The 23,413-nt window shown below is 40.3% G+C and overlaps 1 protein-coding gene and 1 non-coding gene across 2 annotated transcripts in view; both read right to left on the reverse strand.

Moving 5' to 3' along the window:
• The window catches only part of DCP1A (decapping mRNA 1A), a 56,070-nt gene extending 32,872 nt beyond the window's left edge, over nucleotides 1-23,198 (reverse strand). The window contains exons 1-3 of the mRNA XM_033210132.1: nucleotides 22,954-23,198; nucleotides 20,452-20,492; nucleotides 17,394-17,521 (exon numbers count right to left, since the gene is read on the reverse strand). Coding sequence (XP_033066023.1) covers nucleotides 17,394-17,521; nucleotides 20,452-20,492; nucleotides 22,954-23,088 — 304 coding nt within the window. The 5' untranslated portion in view covers nucleotides 23,089-23,198. The remainder of the gene's footprint in view (nucleotides 1-17,393; nucleotides 17,522-20,451; nucleotides 20,493-22,953) is intronic.
• On the reverse strand, nucleotides 8,034-8,102 carry LOC117084685. The gene has a single exon (XR_004437591.1). It is a non-coding gene; the product is annotated as a small nucleolar RNA SNORD38 (small nucleolar RNA).
• Nucleotides 23,199-23,413: the final 215 nt, after the last annotated feature.

Here is a 23,413-nt window from a genome sequence, read left to right on the forward strand (position 1 = left end):
AAATTAAAGGTATTTGAACTATTTTGTATTGAGAAATTTTAATAACTGGAGTTTTGAGTAAGTTTTCTATTTCCTTAGACCTGTTTAAAGATATACCAACCTATTATGATTTCATATAATATTTCACTGTTTCTCATCTTGAGAGAGGTACATGGCTCACACAAGATCAAGAAAAGTCAAATTAATTTGGTATCTTTGTAAAATCCCTTGAGACTTCTAGAGATGCTGTGAAATGTCACAAAAACAGAGCTGGGAATCACTCTCTTACATATGTTGTCTTTGTGATTCATTATTTAGATCTAACCTACTTTCTAAAAGGATCTGAGGAGGCTGGAGATTTTCTCAGTATGGTGCGAAGCAAAAAGGGGGTTTGATAAAAAGCTTTTTGGGAGTGATGTTAAGAGTCATAAAATTTCTTTTTCCTGAAACTCTGTGCTTGAGAAAATAAATAAGGAGAAGAAAAGTTACACAATTTCTAAAGATAATAATGACAAAGATCTCTTACACCAGGAAACAAAAACAAGAAAACGGGCTTTGGGTATAGACAAATACACTTTTTATATACAAAAATGGAATAGGTATATAAACAAGTCAGCCCTGGCAAGTGAAAAAGCAAATACCTCTCCCTCGGCAGATCGTTTCCTTTAAGACAAGAAGAAGCATGGAGGCTCTCCAGGAACATCAAAGGGTTAGGAAAGAGAGAGAAGGGGAGTAAGGCTCCAAGGCAGAGGAGCAGAAAACACACACACACACACACACACACACACACACACACGAAAAAGGATATGGAGCCTAAGACTGAGTGACGTGAGATCATAACAGATTTTGGCATGTTACAAACACTTAGGTAGATGAGATGCTGTATATCTGCAAGTAACGCTGGAAAATGTGATTCGATTATCTTTGCAGCTTAACCCTTTTGGCCAAAAAACCCACTCATTTCAGACCACTACCGAACACTAATATGGTAGAGAAAGAGTCTGATTTCTAAAATTTAAATTGTAATATGTACTTATTGAATAATTCAACAACGATTAAAAGACTCAGGACAGGTAATTTAAAAATGCTACTCTTCAAGATCTTCATCATTTAAAAATTTGGTGCCTCTGTCTAAATTAAATCAAATCTGAATATATTAACTCAAAATACTTCTTCCACTATCCCATTAACATTATAATCTCAATATAGAATTCAGACACATGAAATGACCATTGAACTTCTTTAGGAATTAGGAAAATAAACCCAACAATATCACAACTAATTACTCCCACTTGCAAAAGCTTTATTCTTAAACAATGGGCAACCCTAAGTAAAACAGTGAATTGCACTAGGGTTTTGCCTTTGCTTTTAGGATTTCTATCACTATTGCCACACAGTACCCACAACTCCTTAAAGTACAGCTTCTAAAGTGTGTGGTGTAAATCAGGGGTCCCCAACCTCAGGGTCACGGATTGGTACTGGTCCGTGGTCTGTCAGGAACCAGGCTGCACCGCAGGAGGTAAGTGGCAGACAACAGAGCATTACTGCCCGAGCTCTGCCTCCTGTCAGATCAGCTGCGGCATTAGATTCTCATAGGAGCTCCAGCCCTACTGTGAACTGCGTATGTGAGAGATCTAGACTGTGGTTCCTTATGAGAATCTAACGCCTGATGATCTGTCATTGTCTTCCATCACCCCCGGATTGGACCGCTGTTTAGATGCAGGAAAACAAGCTCGGGGCTCCCACTGATTCTACATGATGTTGAGTTGCATAATTATTTCATTATATATTACAATACTAACAGAAATAAAGTGCAAAATAAATCTAATGTGTCTGAATCATCCTGAAACAATTCCCCAATCCCCATCCATTGAAAAACAGTCTTCCATAAAACTGGTCCCTGGTGCCAAAAAGGTGGGGGAATGTTGGTGTAAATGATTATGGTTCTGCCAAATGTTGGACATGTCCAACCCCTGCACTGGCAGTCTAGTCGTTCTAGTATCCCACACAAATATCATTTTTATGTATGATAAGGGAAAGACAAAGGCAGGGAGAAGCATGACCCTTGACCTCCATGGAGTTGAATTCCCATTTCCTAGGCTTCCAAAAATCTACAGTTAGGGATCTGGGAAATGGGTCAGACGGGGTGTAAAATAGGGGGGAAACTTCTTTTCTCTCCTTTCCCTCACTTTTACGCTCCTACACATTTTTCTACCAATTTACTAATTGATATCCACAGCAGGGTTGTAAGCACAAATACGGACTATAAGAGACCTCAGAGTGTGGTGGGATCAGTGATGAACCTGCCTTACCTACAACTCTGGCTGACTGTAGTACTTGCAGGAATCCAAGTGCTGTGTGGCCACACATGTCATTTTGTCACAAGAAAAATCAGCAATCTAGGTATGGATGTATAAAATATGGTAATTTTAAAACGTTGGTAGCAAATGCTTAGTCTGTGCTTTCCTTTTATTAAAAAGAAAAAGCTGGTAGGTGTGGTGGCTCACGCTTGTAATCCCAGCACTTTGGGAGGCCGAGGCGGGTGGAGCACTTGAGGTCAGGAGTTTAAGACCAGCCTGGCCAACATAGTAAAACCCCATCTCTACTAAAAATACAAAAAAAGTAGTTAGGCATGGTGGCATGTGCCTGTAATCCCAGCTACTGTGGAGGCTGAGGCAGAAGAATCACTTGAGCCTGGGAGGCAGACGTCGCAGTGAGCTGAGACTGCACGAGCACACTCCAGCCTGGGCAACAGAGCAAAATTCCACCTCAAAAAAAAAAAAAAAAAAAAACCAAACAAACAAACAAAAAAAAAACAAAGGCCGGGCGTGGTGGCTCATGCCTGTAATCCCAGCACTTTGAGAAGCTGAGGCAGGTGGATCACCTGAGGTCAGGAGTTCAAGACGAGTCTGGCCAACACAGTGAAACTCTGTTTCTACTAAAAATACAAAAATTAGCCGGGCATGGTGGCGTGTGCCTGTAATCCCAGCTCAGGAGGCTGAGGAAGGAGAATCACTTGAACCTGGGTGGCAGAGGTTGCAGTGAGCTGAGATTGCACCACTGTACTCCAGCCTGGGCGACAAGAGCAAAACTCTGTCTCAGAAAAAAAAAAAAAGAAAGAAAAGGAAAGAAAAGCAAAAGCTGAGCATGCCTGGAAGCAGTGACTTTGTAAGTGACTCAGACCTGCCTGGATCCTCCAGGGCACTGAACCCGAAGGGCCCAGTCTCAAGGTTTATTCTGCACACTCCAGAGGAGCTTCTCTCTTCTTAAGACTAGTGGTTACTCTGTTTCAATTTTTACATACACAGATAACTTCAGTGTGTAAACAGAAGGTGAAAACCTACATATTACAGTTAACATATTTCTGTCACTTAGGTACAAAAAATGATTCCCTTTGTGAGTTCTCAAAATAAATAACATTCAAAGTATTGAATACTTAATATAATTATCTAAAAGAGATAAATGATACAGGCATGGTTAACTTTACCAATCTTTACAATTAAGATAACACCACAATTAAAAAAAAGATGAAAAGTGCTTTTATCTAACAACACTACCTGAGGGGGAAAAAGTCAGTAATTAATGAATCATAATGAAAAGCATCTTCTTTGGAAATTCTGAAATGTTCAATGGATTTACGAAGATACCAAGAAGGCACCTGGTAAATGCTCTAGCAGAATACTAAGCAGCGCCTACAATGAGCCAGAAAGTAATATATGTATTTTTAAAACATGTGAACTAACAGTGTCACTGAGTCAGACTCAGCCACCGAGTCTTAAGTCCCTCTGTGTTTTTGTGGTGTTTTTACCGCTTCAGTCTACAAATGTGGCAACAGCAAGGCTCTTTCCTTATCTTGGTCCAGAAGGCCAGACTAATGCAGTTGCCACAGACCCTTTCTCCTTCACTGATTACAGAATCATACCAACCACAGCACTGCCGCAGCTGATGGTGGAAGACTGCCTTTCTTCAAGCTAAGAAAGAAGAACTGCACTGAATTCAAAGATATCAAAGAATGAAGCACGGAAATTTTCTTGTTGTTTACGAATTCCTCTTTCAGTCTGGAGGGAGAACTCACATTTTTGGACTGGACAAACTATAAACTTATCTTGTAAGGAAATTTCTTGCACTGTGCTTTAAAAGTCTGAAGATTTGCTCTAAATGCCAACAGCCACCTACCATCTCTACTGTTTTGAGTCTTACCCTTGAACTGAGAAAGGACAAGCAGAGAGACAAAAAAAGCACACACTACAGCATTTCTTTTACTAAAACTTTCCATTTGGCAGCGGCATTTTCAACACTATGGAAACGAACCTTCCTACTTTTTCTAGTGATTTAATTTTACTTAAAAACACTATATATCAAGAGATTGATGCCCGATATAAAGGAAAAGTGATAAGTGAAGCAGAAACGAAGGGGTACTTCTCTCTGGCTTTTGGAGGTAAGTTCTTAAAAATATTAAATAGCAATAATTGTTGACATTTTAAATTATACTTACGAGATAATTGTCTTTTTTGGTTAAGCAGGCTAAAGAGCAACATACTAGACTAGTAGCTATATGACATTAACACCTTTTTAAGAAAATTTCAGATTAGATATTACTCACACAGGATCACTTTGAAAGTGTTTCATACAAACCACAAACTTGTAATTGTTTAAACCTGTCAAGGTAAAATAAAATTCGGGAAATATTTGTGTTCTTTTGAAAAACTGAAAAGGGCTTTGTCCATTTTCCCAAAACTGCTTTTGGTTTTACAGAAAACATTAAAAAATACAAAAAGTGGCATTAAGTGGGAGATACACGCCTTAGGGTGGAGGAAACATGAAAAAGTTGTCCTTATAAATGATTAGCTTCCAGTAAAGAGATGCCATATCTAACATGCACATAAAGTAAAATTATCATTGTTTTTGGTTAAAACTACCATTACACACTGGTCTATGGCGAGAATAAGGTCTGAGAAGAGAACATCAAGACTATATACTCTTTCCAAACAATGGATGAGTACTGCCGCTGAAAATGACCAAGAAAAAATATGTACATACCCTTACTGTCTCTCTGGTAGATGAGATTGTCACTATTACTAGCCCAGTCATTCAAATTTACAACCAATAACTCTCAAATCACAGACCTTAAATCCTTAATTTTTATCATTAATCTACAGGGGGTTGTTTTAAGAATAAACGTGCATAGCTTTGGGCTTAATGTAGTAGCACATTTCATTAAGAATCCTGACCCAGCTGGGTGCAGTGGCTAGTGTAATCCGAGCACTTTGGGAGGCTGAGGTGGGATGATCGCTTGAGGCCAGGAGTTGGAGACCAGGTTGGTCAACACAGCAAGACCCTATCACCACAAAAAATTTGTAGAGACCCTATCTCTATTTAAAAGAAAAATATTTAGCTGGTGTGGTAGCTCACACCTATAGTCCTAGCTACTCAGGGCAGGGGCTGAGGAAGGAGGATCGTTTGAACACTACAGCCTGGGCAACAGAGTGAGACCCTGTCTCAGAAAAAAAAAAAAAAAAAAAAAGAATCTTGACCCTTACCAAGAAGGTAGAGTTTTGACACAGAAAGTTCTAACGTCCTTAGTAACTTCAGCTTATATTTTCTAAGAAAATACAATAGAGCCTAAGAACTAAAAAAAATAATAAAACTCTTTAAAAGTGCACAGTAGTTTTAATCTATATGATATAGCAGCTGGTAAAGTGCTTGGCAAATGACATATTCAATAAATGTCACTGAATTAAGGTATGTATCTAAGTTAAATAATTACCTTGGTTAAAAACCAGGTAAAACGCTATATATATATATATATTATATATATATATATACATTTTTTTTTGAGATGGAGTATATATATATGCAATTTTTTTTTTTTTGAGATGGAGTCTCGCTCTGTTGCCCAGGCTGGAGTACAATGGTGTGATCTTGGCTAACTGCAACCTCCGCCTCCCAGGTTCAAGTGATTCTCCTGCCTCAGCCTCCTGAGTAGCTGGAATCGCAGGCGTGTGCCACCATGCCTGGCTAATTTTTGTGTTTTTAGTAGCAATGGGGTTTTACCTTGTTGGTTAGGCTGGTCTCAAACTCCTGACCTTGTGATCTGCCTGGCTCAGCCTCCCAAAGTGCTAGGATTATAGGTATGAGCCACTGTGCCTGGCCTAAAATGCAATATTGAAATAGTTTTTGCCAAAGAAAATCATTAAATGCCAGAACCAATTTTATAGAGCTTGATGGTACTGCAAACCTATATTATTAATACTTTCAATTAGCCAGGTTATACTGTAGACTCTAGCTGTAAGAAAGAGAAAAATCAGTTCTGTTTGCTTTTACAAGTCATGCGCCACAAATGCTGCTTTGGTCAGTGACAGACCACATACATAACAGTGGTTTCTTAAGATTATAATACCACATTTTCACTGTACGTTTTCTCTTAAGATGTTTTTAGATGTACGAATTCTTACCAATGTGCTACAACTGCCTCTCACATTCAGTACAATAACATGCTATACAGGTTTGTAGCCTCAAAGCAATACCATATATTCTAGGTGTGTAGGCTACGTCATTTATGTTTGTGTAAGTACGGTCTATGATGTTCATACAACAAAACTGCCTAATGACATCTCTTAGGACATATTCCCGTTGTTTAGTGACTCATGACTGTACTTTGTTATTGATTCACATGCCAGGTTTAGATTCTTAAAAAATTCCTGGCCGGGCGCGGTGGCTCAAGCCTGTAATCCCAGCACTTTGGGAGGCTGAGACGGGCGGATCACGAGGTCAGGAGATCGAGACCATCCTGGCTAACATGGTGAAACCCCGTCTCTACTAACATACACAAAAAACTAGCCGGGCGAGGTGGCGGCGCCTGTAGTCCCAGCTACTCAGGAGGCTGAGGCAGGAGAATGGCTTGAACTCGGGAGGCGGAGCTTGCAGTGAGCTGAGATCCGGCCACAGCACTCCAGCCTGGGCAACAGAGCGAGACTCTGTCTCAAAAAAAAAAAAAAAAAAAAAAAAATTCCTTAGAACACACTTTACAGAATATTCTTGGGGCATTTTGTAATTAAGTGATAGGTAAGCATATAGATATTTAAAAAAGATTCCCCATTACTACTTTATTCCTAAGAGGTGTCCACAGTGAAAATCAAAACACCTCTGATACTGGTCTTGAGGAAAAACATCTTCTAAGAGAAGTATTACTCAGTGAGGTGTGCTGCTTGTAGCAGGTATGTATTGGGTTGGTGTAAAATATTTGTGGTCCTTGATATTACTTTAATTGCAAAAACCACAATTACTTTTGGACCAATCTAATAGTGAGGTATGTTGCTTATAGCAGGTATGTATAATAGGCTCACCACCTTGCTGAGGGAATAGTGAATCACAGAAGCGTGATTTCCTCACCACAGAAGAGCGGACTTTGGAGACAAGTTTCCCTTGAAGATTAGACCAGAAGTGTACGAACTCTGTAGCTGCCTTTTCAGAGGCTGGTTTCCACATGGAGAACTAACAGTCCTAGTACCATTTACTGAATAGAACATTCCTCTCAGCATTTTCTTTAGAAGTGATGAGAGAGATTTTTAGTCTATTGGCCCAATTATTTTATTTATGAGCCCTTTCAAATCTATTTATTCCTAAGTAATCTTTGTTAAACTATGTTTTCCTAGGAAACTGTCTTTCATCCAAGTTTTAAATCTATAGGCAAAAGCTCTTCACAGTGGCTTGTTTTTAAAAATGCGTGTTCTCTGCCGTTAGTTGGACCATATTTATATTTTTATTTCTAATACTGCATATTGTACCTCCCCTTGTTTTTTTAATGATTGTTGCTCAATCATGTTATAGTGGAATTTTTTGTTTTGTTGATCTGCTCTATTCTATTGAAATTTCTACTTTTTGCAATTAATTTCTACTCCTTATTTTCCTTCAACTTTACTCAGATTTCCCTGTTTTCCTCCCTAAATTCTTTGGATGAATGGCCTATATTTGGCAATTTTTATAAACCTCTAATATATACTCGAAAAAAACTCAATCTCTAATTGCTAGAAGTAGGTTTTTTTTTTCTTTTTTCTTCTCAGACACACTTTATCATCAGTTAATGTCAGTAGCAGAACTGGACAAAATTTTCATCACTGAGAGTAGCAGGGTTTTTTTTTTTTTTTTTTTTTTTTTTGAGACAGAGTCTCACTCTGTTGCCCAGGCTGGAGTGCAGTAGTGTGATCTTGGCTCACTGCAACCTCTGCCTCCCGGGTTTAAGCAATTCTCTGCCTCAGCCTCCTGAGTAGCTGGGATTACAGGCGCCTGCAACACGTCTGGCTATTTTTTTTTTTTTTTTTGTAGTTTTAGTAGAGACAGGTTTTCACCATCTTGGCCAGGCTGGTCTTGAACTCCTGACCTCGTGATCCACCTTCCTCGGGCTCCCAAAGTACTGGGATTATAGGCGTGAGCCACTGTATCTGGCCAGCAGGGTTTTTTATATGTCCATCGTATCAGGTTTGTTAACTGTATTGTTCAACTATCCAGTAACTTTATTGTCTGTGGCCAGATGTGGTGGCTCACACCTGTAATCCTAGCACTTTGGGAGGCCAGGGTGGGAGGATCATTTGTGGCCAGGAGGTTGAGACCAGCCTGGGCAATAAAGCAAGACCTCATCTCTAAAAAAAAAATCATCTGCTTTATCTGTCAATTACTAAAGTGGCTTATTAAAATCTGTCACTATAATTATGGATTTTTAACATTCAATTTGCAATTCTGACATACACTAAGTATGTATCATTCAAAATTATTTTATCTTCTAGGTCACTTATTCCTTTCATCATTATGTGGTAACTTTTACCCCTAATGATGCTTTTTGCTTTACAGTTTACCATGTATGACTCACACAGACACCAGCCTTTTTTGCTTGATAGCTGCCTGATAAATCTCATTCTATTGCTTACTTTCAACCTTTCCAGGATCTTAAGGGTTTTTAAAGTTTCCTGAAAACAGCATACAGGGCCAAGTGTGGTGGCTCACATCTGTAATCCAGCACTTTGGGAGGCCAAGACAGGAGGACTACTTGAGCCCAGGAGTTTGAGACCAGCCTGGACAATATAGAGACCTTGTCTCTACAAAAAATAAAAACGTATTAGCTGTGAGTGGTGGCATGCACCTGTGGTCCCAGCCACTTGGGAGGCTGAAATGTAAGGATCACTCAAGCCTCAGAGGCTGAGGCTGCAGAGCCATAATGGTGTGTTACTGCACTGCAGGTTGGGTGTCACAGCGAGACCTGTCTCTAAAAAATAAATAAAGAGGCCGGGCGCGGTGGCTCAAGCCTGTAATCCCAGCACTTTGGGAGGCCGAGACGGGCGGATCACGAGGTCAGGAGATTGAGACCATCCTGGCTAACACGGTGAAACCCCGTCTCTACTAAAAATACGAAAAACTAGCCGGGCGAGGTGGCGGGCGCCTGTGGTCCCAGCTACTCGGGAGGCTGAGGCAGGAGAATGGCGTAAACCCGGGAGGCGGAGCTTGCAGTGAGCTGAGATCCGGCCACTGCACTCCAGACCGGGCGACAGAGCAAGACTCCGTCTCAAAAAAAAAAAAAATAAAGAAAGAAAGAAAGAAAAATAATTAAAAATATTAAAACAGTATGTAGGCAAATTCTACATGTTTATCCAATCTGAGTCTTTTAACTGGCAAGTTTAGTTCACTTAACATTTGTTCTAAATTGATTGATTTCTGCCATTTTATTCTGGGCTTTCATTTTCCCATGGTTTCTATTTACTTTTTTCCCACTTCCTGGTTTTTATTGGTTTGAAAGTTAAGATATCCTATTTATGTTCTGCAGTGGAATCTTTTGAATATACAAAACCTTATTAATCAATTTATCTGCCATAATCACAATCTTGGAATGCTTAGGTTTGAACAGCTTTTAGTTTGTTACTGCTTTTTGCAAAATAAAATCATTAAAAGCCAGAACCTATTTCATAGAGCTTGATGGTACCACAAACCCGTACCTTAATATTCTCAGTTAATCAGGTTATACTGTAGAGCATCTAGCTGTAAGAAAAAGAAAAACCAGTTCTGTCTGTTTTTACCAGTTACACGCTGCAAATGCTCAATAGACACATGTGGCTACGGCAAGAATCTGGGGAGCCGGCAAGAATCTGGGGAGACAACTGCTGTTGTTTTTGCTGAAAAGTATATTTTGTTCTCTTGGATTACTGAATTATTGGTTGTTTTTTTCTTCAGTCCTCTGAATATATTGTTCTTCTGTCTGCTAAACCAGTAGCTGCAACTAGGGAATATGCTGTCAGTCTAACTGGTGTTCCTTTGTAAACACTTAATCTTGAGCAACCTTTGGTTGCTTCTCTGTCTTTGATATCAGAATGTGTCTGGGTGTGTGTGTGTGTGTGTATACATATATATACATACATATATAGTTTTTTGAGACAGAGTCTCACTCTGTTACCTAGGCTGCAGTGCAGTGGCATGATCTTGGCTCACTGCAACCTCCACCTCCTGGGTTCAAGCGATTCTCCTGCCTCAGGCTCCCGAGTAGCAGGAATTACAGGTGCCCGCCACCAGGCTCAGCTAATTTTTGTATTTTTAGTAGAGATGGGGTTTCACCATGTTGGCCAGACTGGTCTCGAACTCGTGACCTCAAGTGATCTGCCTGCCTAAGCCTCCCAAAGTGCTGGGATTACAGGTGTGAGCCACAGCGTCCGGCTATATTTCTATGTTTTATGCTTGGAGCCCATTCTATTGTTTAAATCTGAGATTTATGTCTTTTATGGATTCTGGAAAATTCCCAGTCTGATATCAACTCTTCAAATTTTTTTTTTTTTTTTTTTTTTTTTTTGAGACGGAGTCTCGCTCTGTCACCCAGGCTGGAGTGCTGTGGCCGGATCTCAGCTCACTGCAAGCTCCGCCTCCCGGGTTCACGCCATTCTCCTGCCTCAGCCTCCCAGGTAGCTGGGACTACAGGCGCCGCCACCTCGCCCGGCTAGTTTTTTTGTAGTTTTTAGTAGAGACGGGGTTTCACCGTGTTAGCCAGGATGGTCTCGATCTCCTGACCTCGCGATCCGCCCGTCTCGGCCTCCCAAAGTGCTAGGATTACAGGCTTGAGCCACCGCGCCCGGCCTAACTCTTCAAATATTGCCTCTCTACAAATCTGCTTTATCATTCTGAAATTCTTATCCATCAAATGTTAGATTTATAATGCTAATCACTCTGTCCATTTCCATTTCGTCCTTTGTTTTGGATACATTCTGGATTTCCTCAGATATCTCTTCTAGCTCACCAATTTTCTTTTCAGCTATTACCAATTAACTGTCGAATCCAAGTAGAGAGTGTCTTTTAATTAAAATTTTAATTTCTATTAGTTCTACTCAGCTATTTTTCAAATCTTCCTTTTTTTTTTTTTTACAGCATTTATTCTTTTTTACTCTTTTACTGTTTGAGACAGGGTCTCACTCTATCAACCAGGCTGGAGTGCAGTGGCATGATCATGGCTCACTGCAGCCTCAACCTCCTGGGCTCAGGTGATTCTCCCACCTCAGCCTCCCAGGTCCGCCTGGCTAATTTTTTGTATTTTTTATAGAGACGGGGTTTCGCCATGTTGCTCATGCTGGTCTGGAACTCCTGGGCTCAAGTAATCTGCCTGCCTTGGCCTCCCAAAGTAGTGGAATTAGAAGTGTGAGCCACTGTGCCTGGCAGCATTTTATTCTTCTCTTTTTGAGACAGAGTTTCACTCTTGTTGCCCAGGCTAGAGTGCAGTGGCGTGATCTTGGCTCACTGAAACCTCCACCTCCTGGGTTCAAACGATTCTCCTGACTCAGTTTCTCCCGAGTAGCTGGGATTACAGGCATCTGCCACTACGCCAGGATAATTTTTTGTATTTTTAGTAGAGACGGGGTTTCACCATGTTGGGCAGGCTGGTCTCGAACTCTTCACCTCAGGTGATCCACCCACCTCGGCCTCCCAAAATGCTGGGATTTCAGGCGTGAGCCACCGCGCAGGGCCTTTATTCTTTTTTCACATTTGCTGTTCTTTCTTTTACTCTATTTTATAATCTGTATTTGGTATTTACATCTATTAGAGTCTCTAGCTTCCATGAACTAAAGCCTTTGGGAAGGGTTGTATAATCCTGCTGTTTGTTGTATGCCACCTTTCATTCACTGCAAAGTATTTCCTTGTATATTTAGTAATTCTAGACCATGAGACATGTCTGATATTCCTGGGCAACCTGGGCTAAGAATGTATCTTGCCAGAAGGGATCTACATTTGCTTCTGCCAGATGCCCTAGAGTAATCACCAGCTGATGATTAATTTTATGTTAATTTCTTGACCTGGGTAAGAAATGACACCAAATGAATGGTACAACTTGAACCTTAAATGAAGGAAGACCCATGGTTATTTTTCAGGTAGACATCTTCCTTCTAACCCAAAGCCCAGATTTATTTGTTTTTTATTTTTTTAATTGAGACGGAGTCTTGCTCTGTCTCCTAGGCTGGAGTGCAGTGGGGCCATCTAGGCTCACTGCAACCTTCACTGCCTGGGTTCAAGCGATTCTCCTGCCTAGCCTCCTGAGTAGCTGGGACTACAGGTGCACACCACCACATCCGGCTAATTTTTTTGTATTTTTAGTAGAGATGGGGGTTTTGCCATCTTGGCCAGGCTGGTCTTGAACTCCTGACTTCAGGTTATCCACCCGCCTCAGCCTCCCAAAGTGCTGGGATTACAGGCGTGAGCCACCACACCTGGCCAAGACTTCTCATTTTTAATATATATATTTTTCCAATGTGTACCTCAGGCTTTCTAGTAATGACCCCTGTAACATTTGAAAACAATACTTGTAAAGAGACACAAAGAGCCTGCAGCTCGTGCACGGTACTATCGGAAGGGATAGGAAGAAGCATATCACAGGCCTGCATCATAAGCACTCCAGCCTGGGCGACAGAGCAAGACTCTGTCTCAAAAAAAAAAAAAGAAAAAAAAGAGATAGGCTGGGCATGGTGGCTCACGCCTGTAATCCCAGCACTTTGGGAGGCCGAGGCAGGTGGATCATGAGGTCAGGTGTTTGAGACCAGCCTGGCCAATATGGTGAAACCCTATCTCCACTAAAAATACAAAAATTAGCTGGGTGTGGTGGTGCATGCCTGTAGTCCCAGCTACTCGGGAGGCTGAGGCAGAAAAATTGCTTGAACTCAGGAGGCAGAGGTTGCAGTGAGCTGAGATCACGCCACTGCACTCCAGTCTGGGCGACAGAGCGAGACTCCATCTCAAAAAAAAACAAACAAAAGAAAAGAGAACCTGGATGACACTGATGTCCCTAGGATTCTTTCATTAATAAGATCATTTGTTGAGTCTAGGATGGAGACACAGTCTATGATATTTGGTATTTGTAAATACCTAACAAAATACCTTACTTTCATGATGGCCTTTTAAGATAAATAGGTCAAATCAGTGGTTTAAATGATTTAGCCAAGGTTGTAGTCAGTAAAACGGCAAAGCCCGGAATAGAATTCTTATCTGCAAACTAAATTCCATGCCAAAAGAGTGTTGCCATGGCAAAGCCACCCTCAGGGAAATATTCTGCAGCTTTTGTATCTAGAAATCATTTGTAAGTTTCGAAAAGGAATGACTAAATAGGAGGCATAAAAATCTAATCCAAAGCTTCCCAAGTAGTTGTTTGATTCAGGTATGGCACAACAAAGAGTATGTCGGCACATTAACTCATGCTTTAGACTCCCACTGTCCAGTACAGCAGGTGCCAGCACATACAGCCATGTAAATTCAAATAAATTAAATTAAATAAACTAAAAAGAAGTGTTCTTCATTTGCACTAGCCACATTTCAGGCTACTATTAGACAGTGCTGACAGAGAACTGTCAAATTCCCTGATTGCAAAGTTTTAGTGGATAGCACTGCTCTAGAATATGGACTGATGAAGTAATTTTATTGTTACAGTAGACTGGAAAGAACATTGGCCTTGAAGCCCGAAAGACCTACTCTTGAATTCTGCATCTGTCACTTATTACCTTTGCGAATCTTGAGCAGGTTCCTAAACAACTCTGAGCCTCTTGTTTTCTCAACCTGTAAGCTGAGGATCAGAAATAAGGTGCTAGAAATATCATTGTTACTCAATAACTCCAGAACTTATAACCTCCCCATTCTTCATTGTAGTCCCACTGCAGTCTTGTGGCTGCCAAAGGCCCTTGCACAGAATAAAAATACACTGTTCCCAAAAGATTCAAGAGGTTGGACACGGTGGCTCATGCCAGCACTTTGGGAGACCGAGGTGGGAGGACTGCTTGAACCCAGGAATTCAAGACCAGCCTGGGCAACACAGTGAGACCTTGTCTTTTGAAAACCACCACCACCACCACCAGCACCACCACCACCAGCACCACCACCACCACTTCCCCACAAAGATTTAAGAGAATCACCAAGCCTAAGCCCTTAGTGAATGTAAGAACTTTCTCTGTAAGATTTCATCTTTTTCTTGAGGGGTAGGGTGGGTGTAGGCTGGCATGTTTTATAAAGAAAAACTCATAAAAATAAAAAAACAACTTAGAACCGAAAAAAAAGTTATGGTTCACTGTTCTAGTACATTAACTCCAAAAATTAATTTGAATGAAGGAAGTTGGACATGAAGGTGTAACTTGAGTTAAATGGGTCAGGTGTCTTGGTGGTATTTCCCAAGAGAATGGCAGAAGAGCAGTTACAGAATCAGGTATAATTACCTGTATGCATAATCAGATACTAACTTTTTATTTAAAGAACAAATCCCTAAACAACTTAATTAAAGCTTGCTGACCTGACAAGACTATTTTCCACTTTTAAGACTAGGTAGGTAAAACACACACTCAAGAGAGGCCTTAACATGCACAAAATCATTTTCTGTTGTCTTATCACTTCTCTCCAATAAAGCTATTCCTTTAAATAATTTCCCTAATGAAATGACCTGGTTAAGTGAGTTTTCTGTTCAACTAAGAAAACTTTTGTTTCAATCAGTTGAGAATTTTCTAAAGTAAAATGCATGAGTTTACTTTCTCCCTAAGAATGTTCTAGCTAACATAATAAATACTCCTGATGATTTTAGGTCTCATTAAAACAATTCAACCTATGATACTACAGTGGAGTTAAAGTTACAAAATACTGACATTTTAAGGCTGACCCCAGGTTATTCTCTGGATATCTGCTTGGCCTTTAGAAAATAAAACCTAGTATTAGCTTGTTTTCTTATAATCTGCCTTCATTTCTTACACACATGAACTGTAAAAATAATTCCAGACGACTGAAGCTCTGATTAGTTAGCTTCTAGTTACTCACGGTTCAATTATATTTGTGTTATGTCACACTTTCAATTTCACAGGACTTGTGAAAAAAATACAATTCATCTCAGGTTTATGCTAAATGGTAAATGGGTCCAGATAACTTTCCCTACTGACTACTTTAATAATCAAACCACTTAGGAGTGATGGCTAGATTAAGTTTCCAGGTAGTAAAGAAAAGAATTAAGCCTATTTCACTTAAAAAACAATTGGATCTGTATTTCTTTGGAGAATTTCTCCCACCCTCTTTTCATTTTTTGAGACAGGGTCTTGCTCCGTTGCCCAGGCTGGAGTGCAGTGGCGCGATCACAGCTCACTGCAGCCTCGATGACCTCCTGGGTTCAAGCGACTCTCCCACCTCGACCTCCTGGGTAGCTGGGACTACAAGTGTGTGCCACCACACCTGGCTAATTTTTCTATTTTTTTGTGGAGATGGGGTTTTGACATGTTTTCCAGGCTGGTCTCGAACTTCTGGGCTCAAGCAATCTACTTGCCTCGGTCTCCCAAAGTCCTGGGATTACAGGCGTGAGCCACTGTGCCCAGCTGAATTTTCCCTTTAATGGAATATTCAGTCCAAAGAAAAGAGCAATCTGAAATAATTATACTGTTAACATTAGTTTAAATAAATCCATCTGAACTTACAGGTATTACAAAGCATGTCTAATATGTCCACAGAATTTAAAATCTGAGAGGTAATTACCTGGACAAACAGTTTACTGAGAAGTCAAAAGACAGAAACTGTTTCACTTATACTTAAAAGTGTGCTACGGAAAAGAACTTGGGGGTTTCTAGCTTTAAAATAGGCCTTGTTACTTCTCATTCAGGGAATTAAGAGGTATATAATTTCTAGTAACCTTTTTCTATTTTATACCGAAGACATCCCCCAAGACCAATTACTTCTCAGCCAAGTGAAATTCAAACACATTAACTTTTACTTTTTAAGTTAGAAGCAACATTTCTCCAACTATATCCTTAGATGATAATTAGAGCACAATCGTTACCATAACCAGTTTTGATATCCCTATAGTCAATGTAGAACAAACTGTCCTCAAACACCCATACCTTCAATATCCATATCAACATACTGGAATCAAGTATACTTTTTAGTACTGTAGTTTCTTGGAAGGGCTAATCTAGCTTTGCTGACTGCATCCAATTATTATTAGAGGCTGTAAAAATGCCTGAAAGAACCCTCGACTAAAAAGCAGAAGAGTTATAATCCTAACTCTCCAACAGAGTAATAGTTTTGCATCTCTGAGTCTCAGTTGACTTAACTGCCTGCCTACAGCACATAGGTTACTGTATCGTTAACATTAAAGCACCATAGCTCTTGGCTCAGTGCTGGTAACCAGTAGACAATCAATTAAATAAACAGATAGAAAAACCCTACTTAGAAACATATTCAGACAAAATAAAGTAGAAAAAGTAATAAATATCTTTAAAAAAAACCCCACCACCACTATTCTGGGCAAAAATAATACTTTCTTTGTGGAAAGAATTATCTGTATCTGCTCCCATCCTGTGTGTCCCAAACTAAGTTCTGCTGCTCAGGGATGTGGGCAGCTGATAGTCCACAGCCGCAAAAAAACAAAGGCATAAATCTTATTTTAATAAACCAACAACATAAATGTAGTGCTAGTAAATGAAATAGTAAACTAAATTATATACAAAAGAATGTTTCCAGTTTCAGAGCCCAGTTTATTTATTTACTTTTTTTGAGACAGAGTCTCACTCTGTTGCCCAGGCTGGAGTGCAATGGCACGATCTCGGCTCACTGCAACTTCTACCTGCCAGGTTCAAGAGATTACAGGCGCCCACCACCAAGTCCGGCTAATTTTTTTCTGTATTTTTAGTAGAGATGGGGTTTCACCACGTTGGCCTGGGCGCCCTCCTCGGTCTCCCAAAGTGCGGGGATTACAGGCGTGAGACACCAAGTCTGGTCTCAGAGCCCAGTTTAAAATGTTTGATCTTTCTAACAGACTCATTTATAATCATAAAGTATAGTCCATATTTTGTTTTGTAATTTGAAGCTTCCTAAATAATGGATTGATAGAAACTAAAGTCACTCAATTTTAAATGTAATAACTATAATAAAACAGATATACTCACAGCTTGCATTTCTATACAGAAGAAATGGTTCATGGAGCTGAAATTCCAAATCTTTATTCACTGGTTCAACTAGATTGTGCATATTTAGTCGATTCACAATGGTAAAACCATGGTAAGGGGAAGCTGACCTTAGATTTAATAGAAGAAAAAAAATATGCAGTTACCATTTAATCTGTAGAAATGTTATCTACTATGGGCTTTATTTTCATTTCAGAAAAGAGTACATTAGAACATACAATATTATCAGCACTTACACCTGTAAACAAAACATTTAAGTCAGATCATACTCTTCCTCTGATGAGAAGTCTCCAAAGACAGTCTCTCAGAGTAAAGGTCAAAGTCCTTACTGAGGCCACCAAGGCCCCACCTGATGTATTCCCCCTGACTTCATTTCCTATGGCTCTTCCCCATCTCCTCCTCTCCAGCCGCACTGGGCTCCTTGCCACTCTCTCTGCACGTGTGCTTCTACCTAAAGACTTCTTCCTGGATTACTGCCCCAGAAGCTGCACAGCTATCTCATCTCCTGCAAGCCTTTGTTCAGATGTCACCTTTTTCATGAGGCCTACTTGAACTACCCTTTTTAATGTTCCCAAGCTCAATACCTCTAACCTTCCTCTTTTATCCATACCACTTATTTTTAATATTTATTGTCCTCCCCCCACTAGGATGTAAGCCCCCTGCAAATGGAGCTTCTGTCTTACTTTTTTCACACATACATCCCAAGATAGACACACAGTTGCTGAATGAAATATCATTCAATTGGATTGGCTATAATGGCTGCCCATCATTACAATAATGTTTTTTCTTGCACCAAATAGATCTTTACATAGTGCTCCTGAGTTAGACAGAAAATGCCTTGAATCCTACAATAGGAAACATCCTTGGTTCCTGTATTAGAGGGATTTGGTATATGATCCCTTACTCTTCACATGTACCTAACATTTCATAGTTTTTCATTTGTTTCTCTACAATATACATGGGGTGTTAACAGAACACTATTCTACAGACTAGAAGACAAGCTTTGAATGATTAAGGCCTGTGCCTGAGGTCACACAAATAATGAGTTACAAACAATGTAATTAGGATTCAGTTTCAGGTTTTTTGACTCCAAATCCAAGCTTCTACTATACGAAGTAATCTCTGCAAAGTGATAGTCTGACATCCTGGAATACTTTTATCCAAGGTACACAAAATAGTCTCACATTTTCCAAACACAGTTTCTTGCGTCTCATTTAATTAGAATCAAAACCATATTAGACTCTGTGAATTGTATTAAATCCAGCCACCACACACTAAATCTCCTACTTTCTACCATCAGTGCCTCTGTATAACAATAAAGCCAGTAAAGTACTTTTTCCAAATAGAAACTAAGGTTCTAACAACAGAGTTTCTAGAGATTTATATTGCTAATGAAGAGTAATGAAGGGAGTGAGGGTAAAGATCCCTCCTATTTATTTATCTGTTTATTTATTTTATGAGAGTCTCACTCTGTCGCCCAGGCTGGAGTGCAGTGGTTTGACCTCGGCTCACTGTAAGCTCTACCTCCTGGGTTCACGCTATTCTCCTGCCTCAGCCTCCCAAGTAGCTGGGACTATAGGCACCCACCATCACGCCCAGCTAATTTTTTTGTATTTTTAGTAGAGACGGGGTTTCACCGTGTTAGCTAGGATGGTCTCGATCTCCTGACCTCGTGATCCGCCCGTCTCAGCCTCCCAAAGTGCTGGGATTACAGGCGTGAGCCACCACGCCTGGCCGATCCCTTTCTTTTTAAAAGGAGAAAGATGAATAGCAGCGAACAAACAAAGTGTCTAAGAAAGAAGAGCTTGGTGTACAAATATCAAAGAACTACACTTAAAAGAAGAAAAAAAAAGAGTGCATTTAGATAAGACCTCAAGGCTTTGTATCAAAATTTAAAAGAGTATTTGACAAATTATCTTAAATTGGCATCAATGGAGAAAGGCAATCCTTAAAAAGCAACTCAATACAAAAAAAAAGGGAAAAGACCAGATATCAGTAATAACTCCTGTTGACTCAAGCTTTAGAAAACAAGGGAAGGAACCTGCCCCTGTCAGTGTAAGACCTTAGAGGAATCCAGGAAAACAAGCACCCCATGACTATCATATACTGTCAGTTGTCTTTAGGCCCCAAAAGCTGCCTAACAAAAAAGTTGCAATTTGCAAACCAATCTTAAAGATAATGAATTTTTGAATAAGTTAAAAATAAAAAATATGCCATTATGAATAATCCAAGCTTTCTAAAGAACTCTCAAACAAGATACTGTACAAAATCTAGGCCAGGCGCGGTGGCTCAAGCCTGTAATCCCAACACTTTGGGAGGCCGAGACGGGCGGATCACGAGGTCAGGAGATCGAGACCATCCTGGCTAACACCGTGAAACCCCGTCTCTACTAAAAAATAAAAAAACTAGCCGGGCGAGGTGGTGGGCGCCTGTAGTCCCAGCTACTCGGGAGGCTGAGGCAGGAGAATGGCATAAAACCCAGGAGGCGGAGCTTGCAGTGAACTGAGATCTGGGCACTGCACTCCAGCCTGGGCGACAGAGCGAGACTCCGTCTCAAAAAAAAAAAAAAACAAAAAAAACCAAAATCTAGAACTTCTGGGGGTTGGGAAAGAGGACAGAACCAGTCATAAAAGACAATCACCCATGTAGTAATGAAACAACAGAGGGATCGACCTCTCAATAACATTATTTTACAGAGCTAGTCTATGTATTGTCTTTTCCCCAAATATATATCTTTTTTTTTTCTTTCTAATATGGGGGTAGGGAGAGAGAGGCAGGTATCTGTTTTAGACTCAATCATTATTATTTTGAAATTGCTTTCTTAGACTGTTAATATAAATTCTAGTTCAGTTTATTCTGAATCACAGAAAGCCTCAGAGAAAAGAAAGAACCTGGTTAAGATTTCACAGCTAGGGAAAGATGAAAACTTGAAGGAGACTAGCAGGAAGGTTCCAAAGACAAATGTACAACAGAATTGAACCGTTTGACATTGTTCACCATCAGACTGTTAAAAACAAATACACATATTTTAAAAACTTACCTTCGATATACAAATAAGGTCCCTTCTATATCAGTTTTCTCCTATGAAAGACAATGAGTCCATTAGTTTTTTTCCCCCATAATCAGACCCCAAATAGTCCCAATGGAGAAGTAATGCTTCACGTTTAAGATCAACTTGTTTTATTTCATTTATTATAAAATTAACCACTTTCGAACAGATAAAGTCTCCCTCTCATTCCACAAATTGTGGTTACCATTTCTAATGTATGCTTTCAGTGCTGATGCATACATAAGCATATGCAATGTTTAATCCAGCAACATATCTGTATCTGCAGCATTTTTCTTTTTTAATTAGTAAAGGAGAAAATCATAGAATAAACCTTCACTTTTTATAGCTAAAATGTTTTAGCCAGATTAATTAACTTCAAGGCTAAAGTCCTGTATACTGCAATTTCTTCTCTTTTAAAGTTTATCCAAGTTAATTTTAAAAAAGGAAAGGAATGAAATTTTTTTTATAGGATACTTTGTTTCATCACTGGGGAGTTTTCATATATTTTCACAACTAGCAAAATTTGTGGTTAAGAATTCCTACCAAACAAAACCAGCTTGTCATCTTTAGAACTTGAAGAATCATGAATACTGAAAGTATACCCTGCCTCAGTGTAATTATTAGAGGCCTTTACCATAGGTCATTTTCTGTGACAAGAGTATTTAGGTTTTAAATACAGTTCAATGTTTTTTAAAAAATAAATAAGCTTATTAGTCTGCAATTTACAGCCTACAATGGACCTAAATACTTTACTGTAATCAACACATTATTAACATTTTAAATGTTAGTCATATATTGAATGTGTTGGGATTAAAAAATTTAGAAAATTGATCATCTTGACTTCTTCCAGAAGTACCATCCTAGCTTAAATATCATTATTTTCCTTCCTAAGGATTCAGAGGCTTTTTCTTACCTTTAAAATGTTAGGTTATTACTATAAGAAATTGGTAATCAACTGTCTTACAGTAAAAGAAAACTTGCCCACCAGAAAACAACATGCAAAGTTACAACTCACTGTAAAATAACAACAAAGAGAGAAAAGATTTTTGTTATGCTCTATATGCCAGGATCCAAATAAATGGTAGCAGCTTATTTTTCAATTCAGGTTATTATAGCTTGTATTTCATATTTAAAACAGAACTCCACAATGTAAAATTTTAAAATATTGAAAGCCTTTGTGAAAAACTAGAAAAACTCTTTAGTAAAAAGTCCTAGCCCCGTCTTCACCCTTTGTCTGCAATCCATATTTCACAAATTTATATATATGCCAAGAAAAGAAAAAAGATTCATAAAATTTCAAACTAAGGCAATGTCTAAAATAGCTACATTTAAAAAACAATCTACAATTTTATTCCTTGTGGCTTCCCATACCTCCTTCTCTTCCAGGAGGCAAAGATAAACAACGTGATTATAAAAACTCTCTTCATCTGAATTAACTGTTCATAAATGCCAAATGATTTTCGATAAACTACTAATAAAAATAATCTACGCATCCGTATTATAGGGTAAACGACATACTACAGTCATCTTCCAGAGTTGTTAGTTTAAGGATTTCATATCTTATTGAAATGTGAACTCCAGTCATTAGTGAATTCAATCCAACAAACATTTACATATTATTTTCTAAGTGTAAAGCCCGTAACCGAATGAGTTAATTAGGAAGGGTCAATTACAAGAAAGTGGGAAATTATGCTAGTTGTTTTTAAACAACTAACAAAGCTTCAAGCAGGGGCTAACGAGAATCAGTGAACAGACTGAATGTAACTTTTCGGACCCTTTCCAGTGCACGAAAGCCAGAAAGTACTGAGTCTGAGGGGAACATTCAGAGATGACATCACCAGCATCATAGGCGGAACAAAACACATTTACAGGGTCTCTCTTGTTTGTACAAAGGTCTTCGGGGATCCAGTGAACATGGAAGCCCTTTTTCTAAGTGCCTTGAAATCTTTTTCGAAACTGTGTAGTTTGATTAAAGCCGGACCCACCGCACTCCCCCTTCCAAGAATCGAAACTAATTGGATTTTAAGCTTTATATCCAAATGACCTCTGCGAACCGGGCTCTCATTTACGTCTGCCGGGGGAGAGGAGGAGTGTTTATTTTATAGACAATGTACATGTAATTTATCTAATAATCCGCAAAGCCTCAAGCACAAGCTTTCAGGCACCCTTTTGACCCCACCGGTCTCATAACTCCCAATGTATCTGCAAAGGCGGTAGGTCGCCCACGTCCCCAGACCCGACGCCAAGGGACTGATCCTGCTCCAATCCTCCCCTCCACTGGCTTTTCCTTGGGACGTCTCGGGCCACTTCTCTCACTCCTATCCCCCAATCCCAGGTGGACCCGACACCCCTCAGGCTCTGGCTCGCCAGTCCCTGGCCCCGTCTTCACCTCCCTAGCCTCTTGCTGTGCCCCCCACCCCACAGCAACCCGCGCGGCCCCTTTAAGAGACCGCAGCGGCCGGGCGGCCGTCCTTAGAGCCAGGCGGCACTCACCCACTGGTTGGCCTTGGGGCAGAAGGTGTACAGAGCAACCTGGCCCGTGAGGTCTGCGATGCTGGTGATGTAGGGGTCGTGTTGCTTCAGGGCCGCCAAGCTCATCTCCTGACCAGCTCGACTCAGCGCCTCCATCTTGAATCCCGGAGCCTAGCCCCTCTGGCGGGGGCGGAGTCGCGGACAGGAAAGTGCTATCGAGGCAAGGTTCCCCCATCTGCGTCAGTCCCCTGAACTTCCGCCTCTACGTGGGCCTCGCAGCAGGGCGGTACGTTAGCCATTCTGGTCCGCCACGCGCACGCACCGGGCGCCGGGTTCCGGCGTTGTTAGAGTCCACGGCCCTACGACGTGGGGCGGTGTCCACGGCGGCGCAGTGGAGCTTGCAGGCTGGCGCCCCGGCGCTTCCTTTCCCTGAGCTAAAACGACTGGGTCCTGGGATCTAACCTCTAGCTCGCTTGCCGAG

The sequence above is a fragment of the Trachypithecus francoisi genome, unplaced genomic scaffold, assembly GCF_009764315.1.
Source record: "Trachypithecus francoisi isolate TF-2019V2 unplaced genomic scaffold, Tfra_2.0 Lachesis_group0, whole genome shotgun sequence".
NCBI lineage: Eukaryota > Metazoa > Chordata > Mammalia > Primates > Cercopithecidae > Trachypithecus > Trachypithecus francoisi.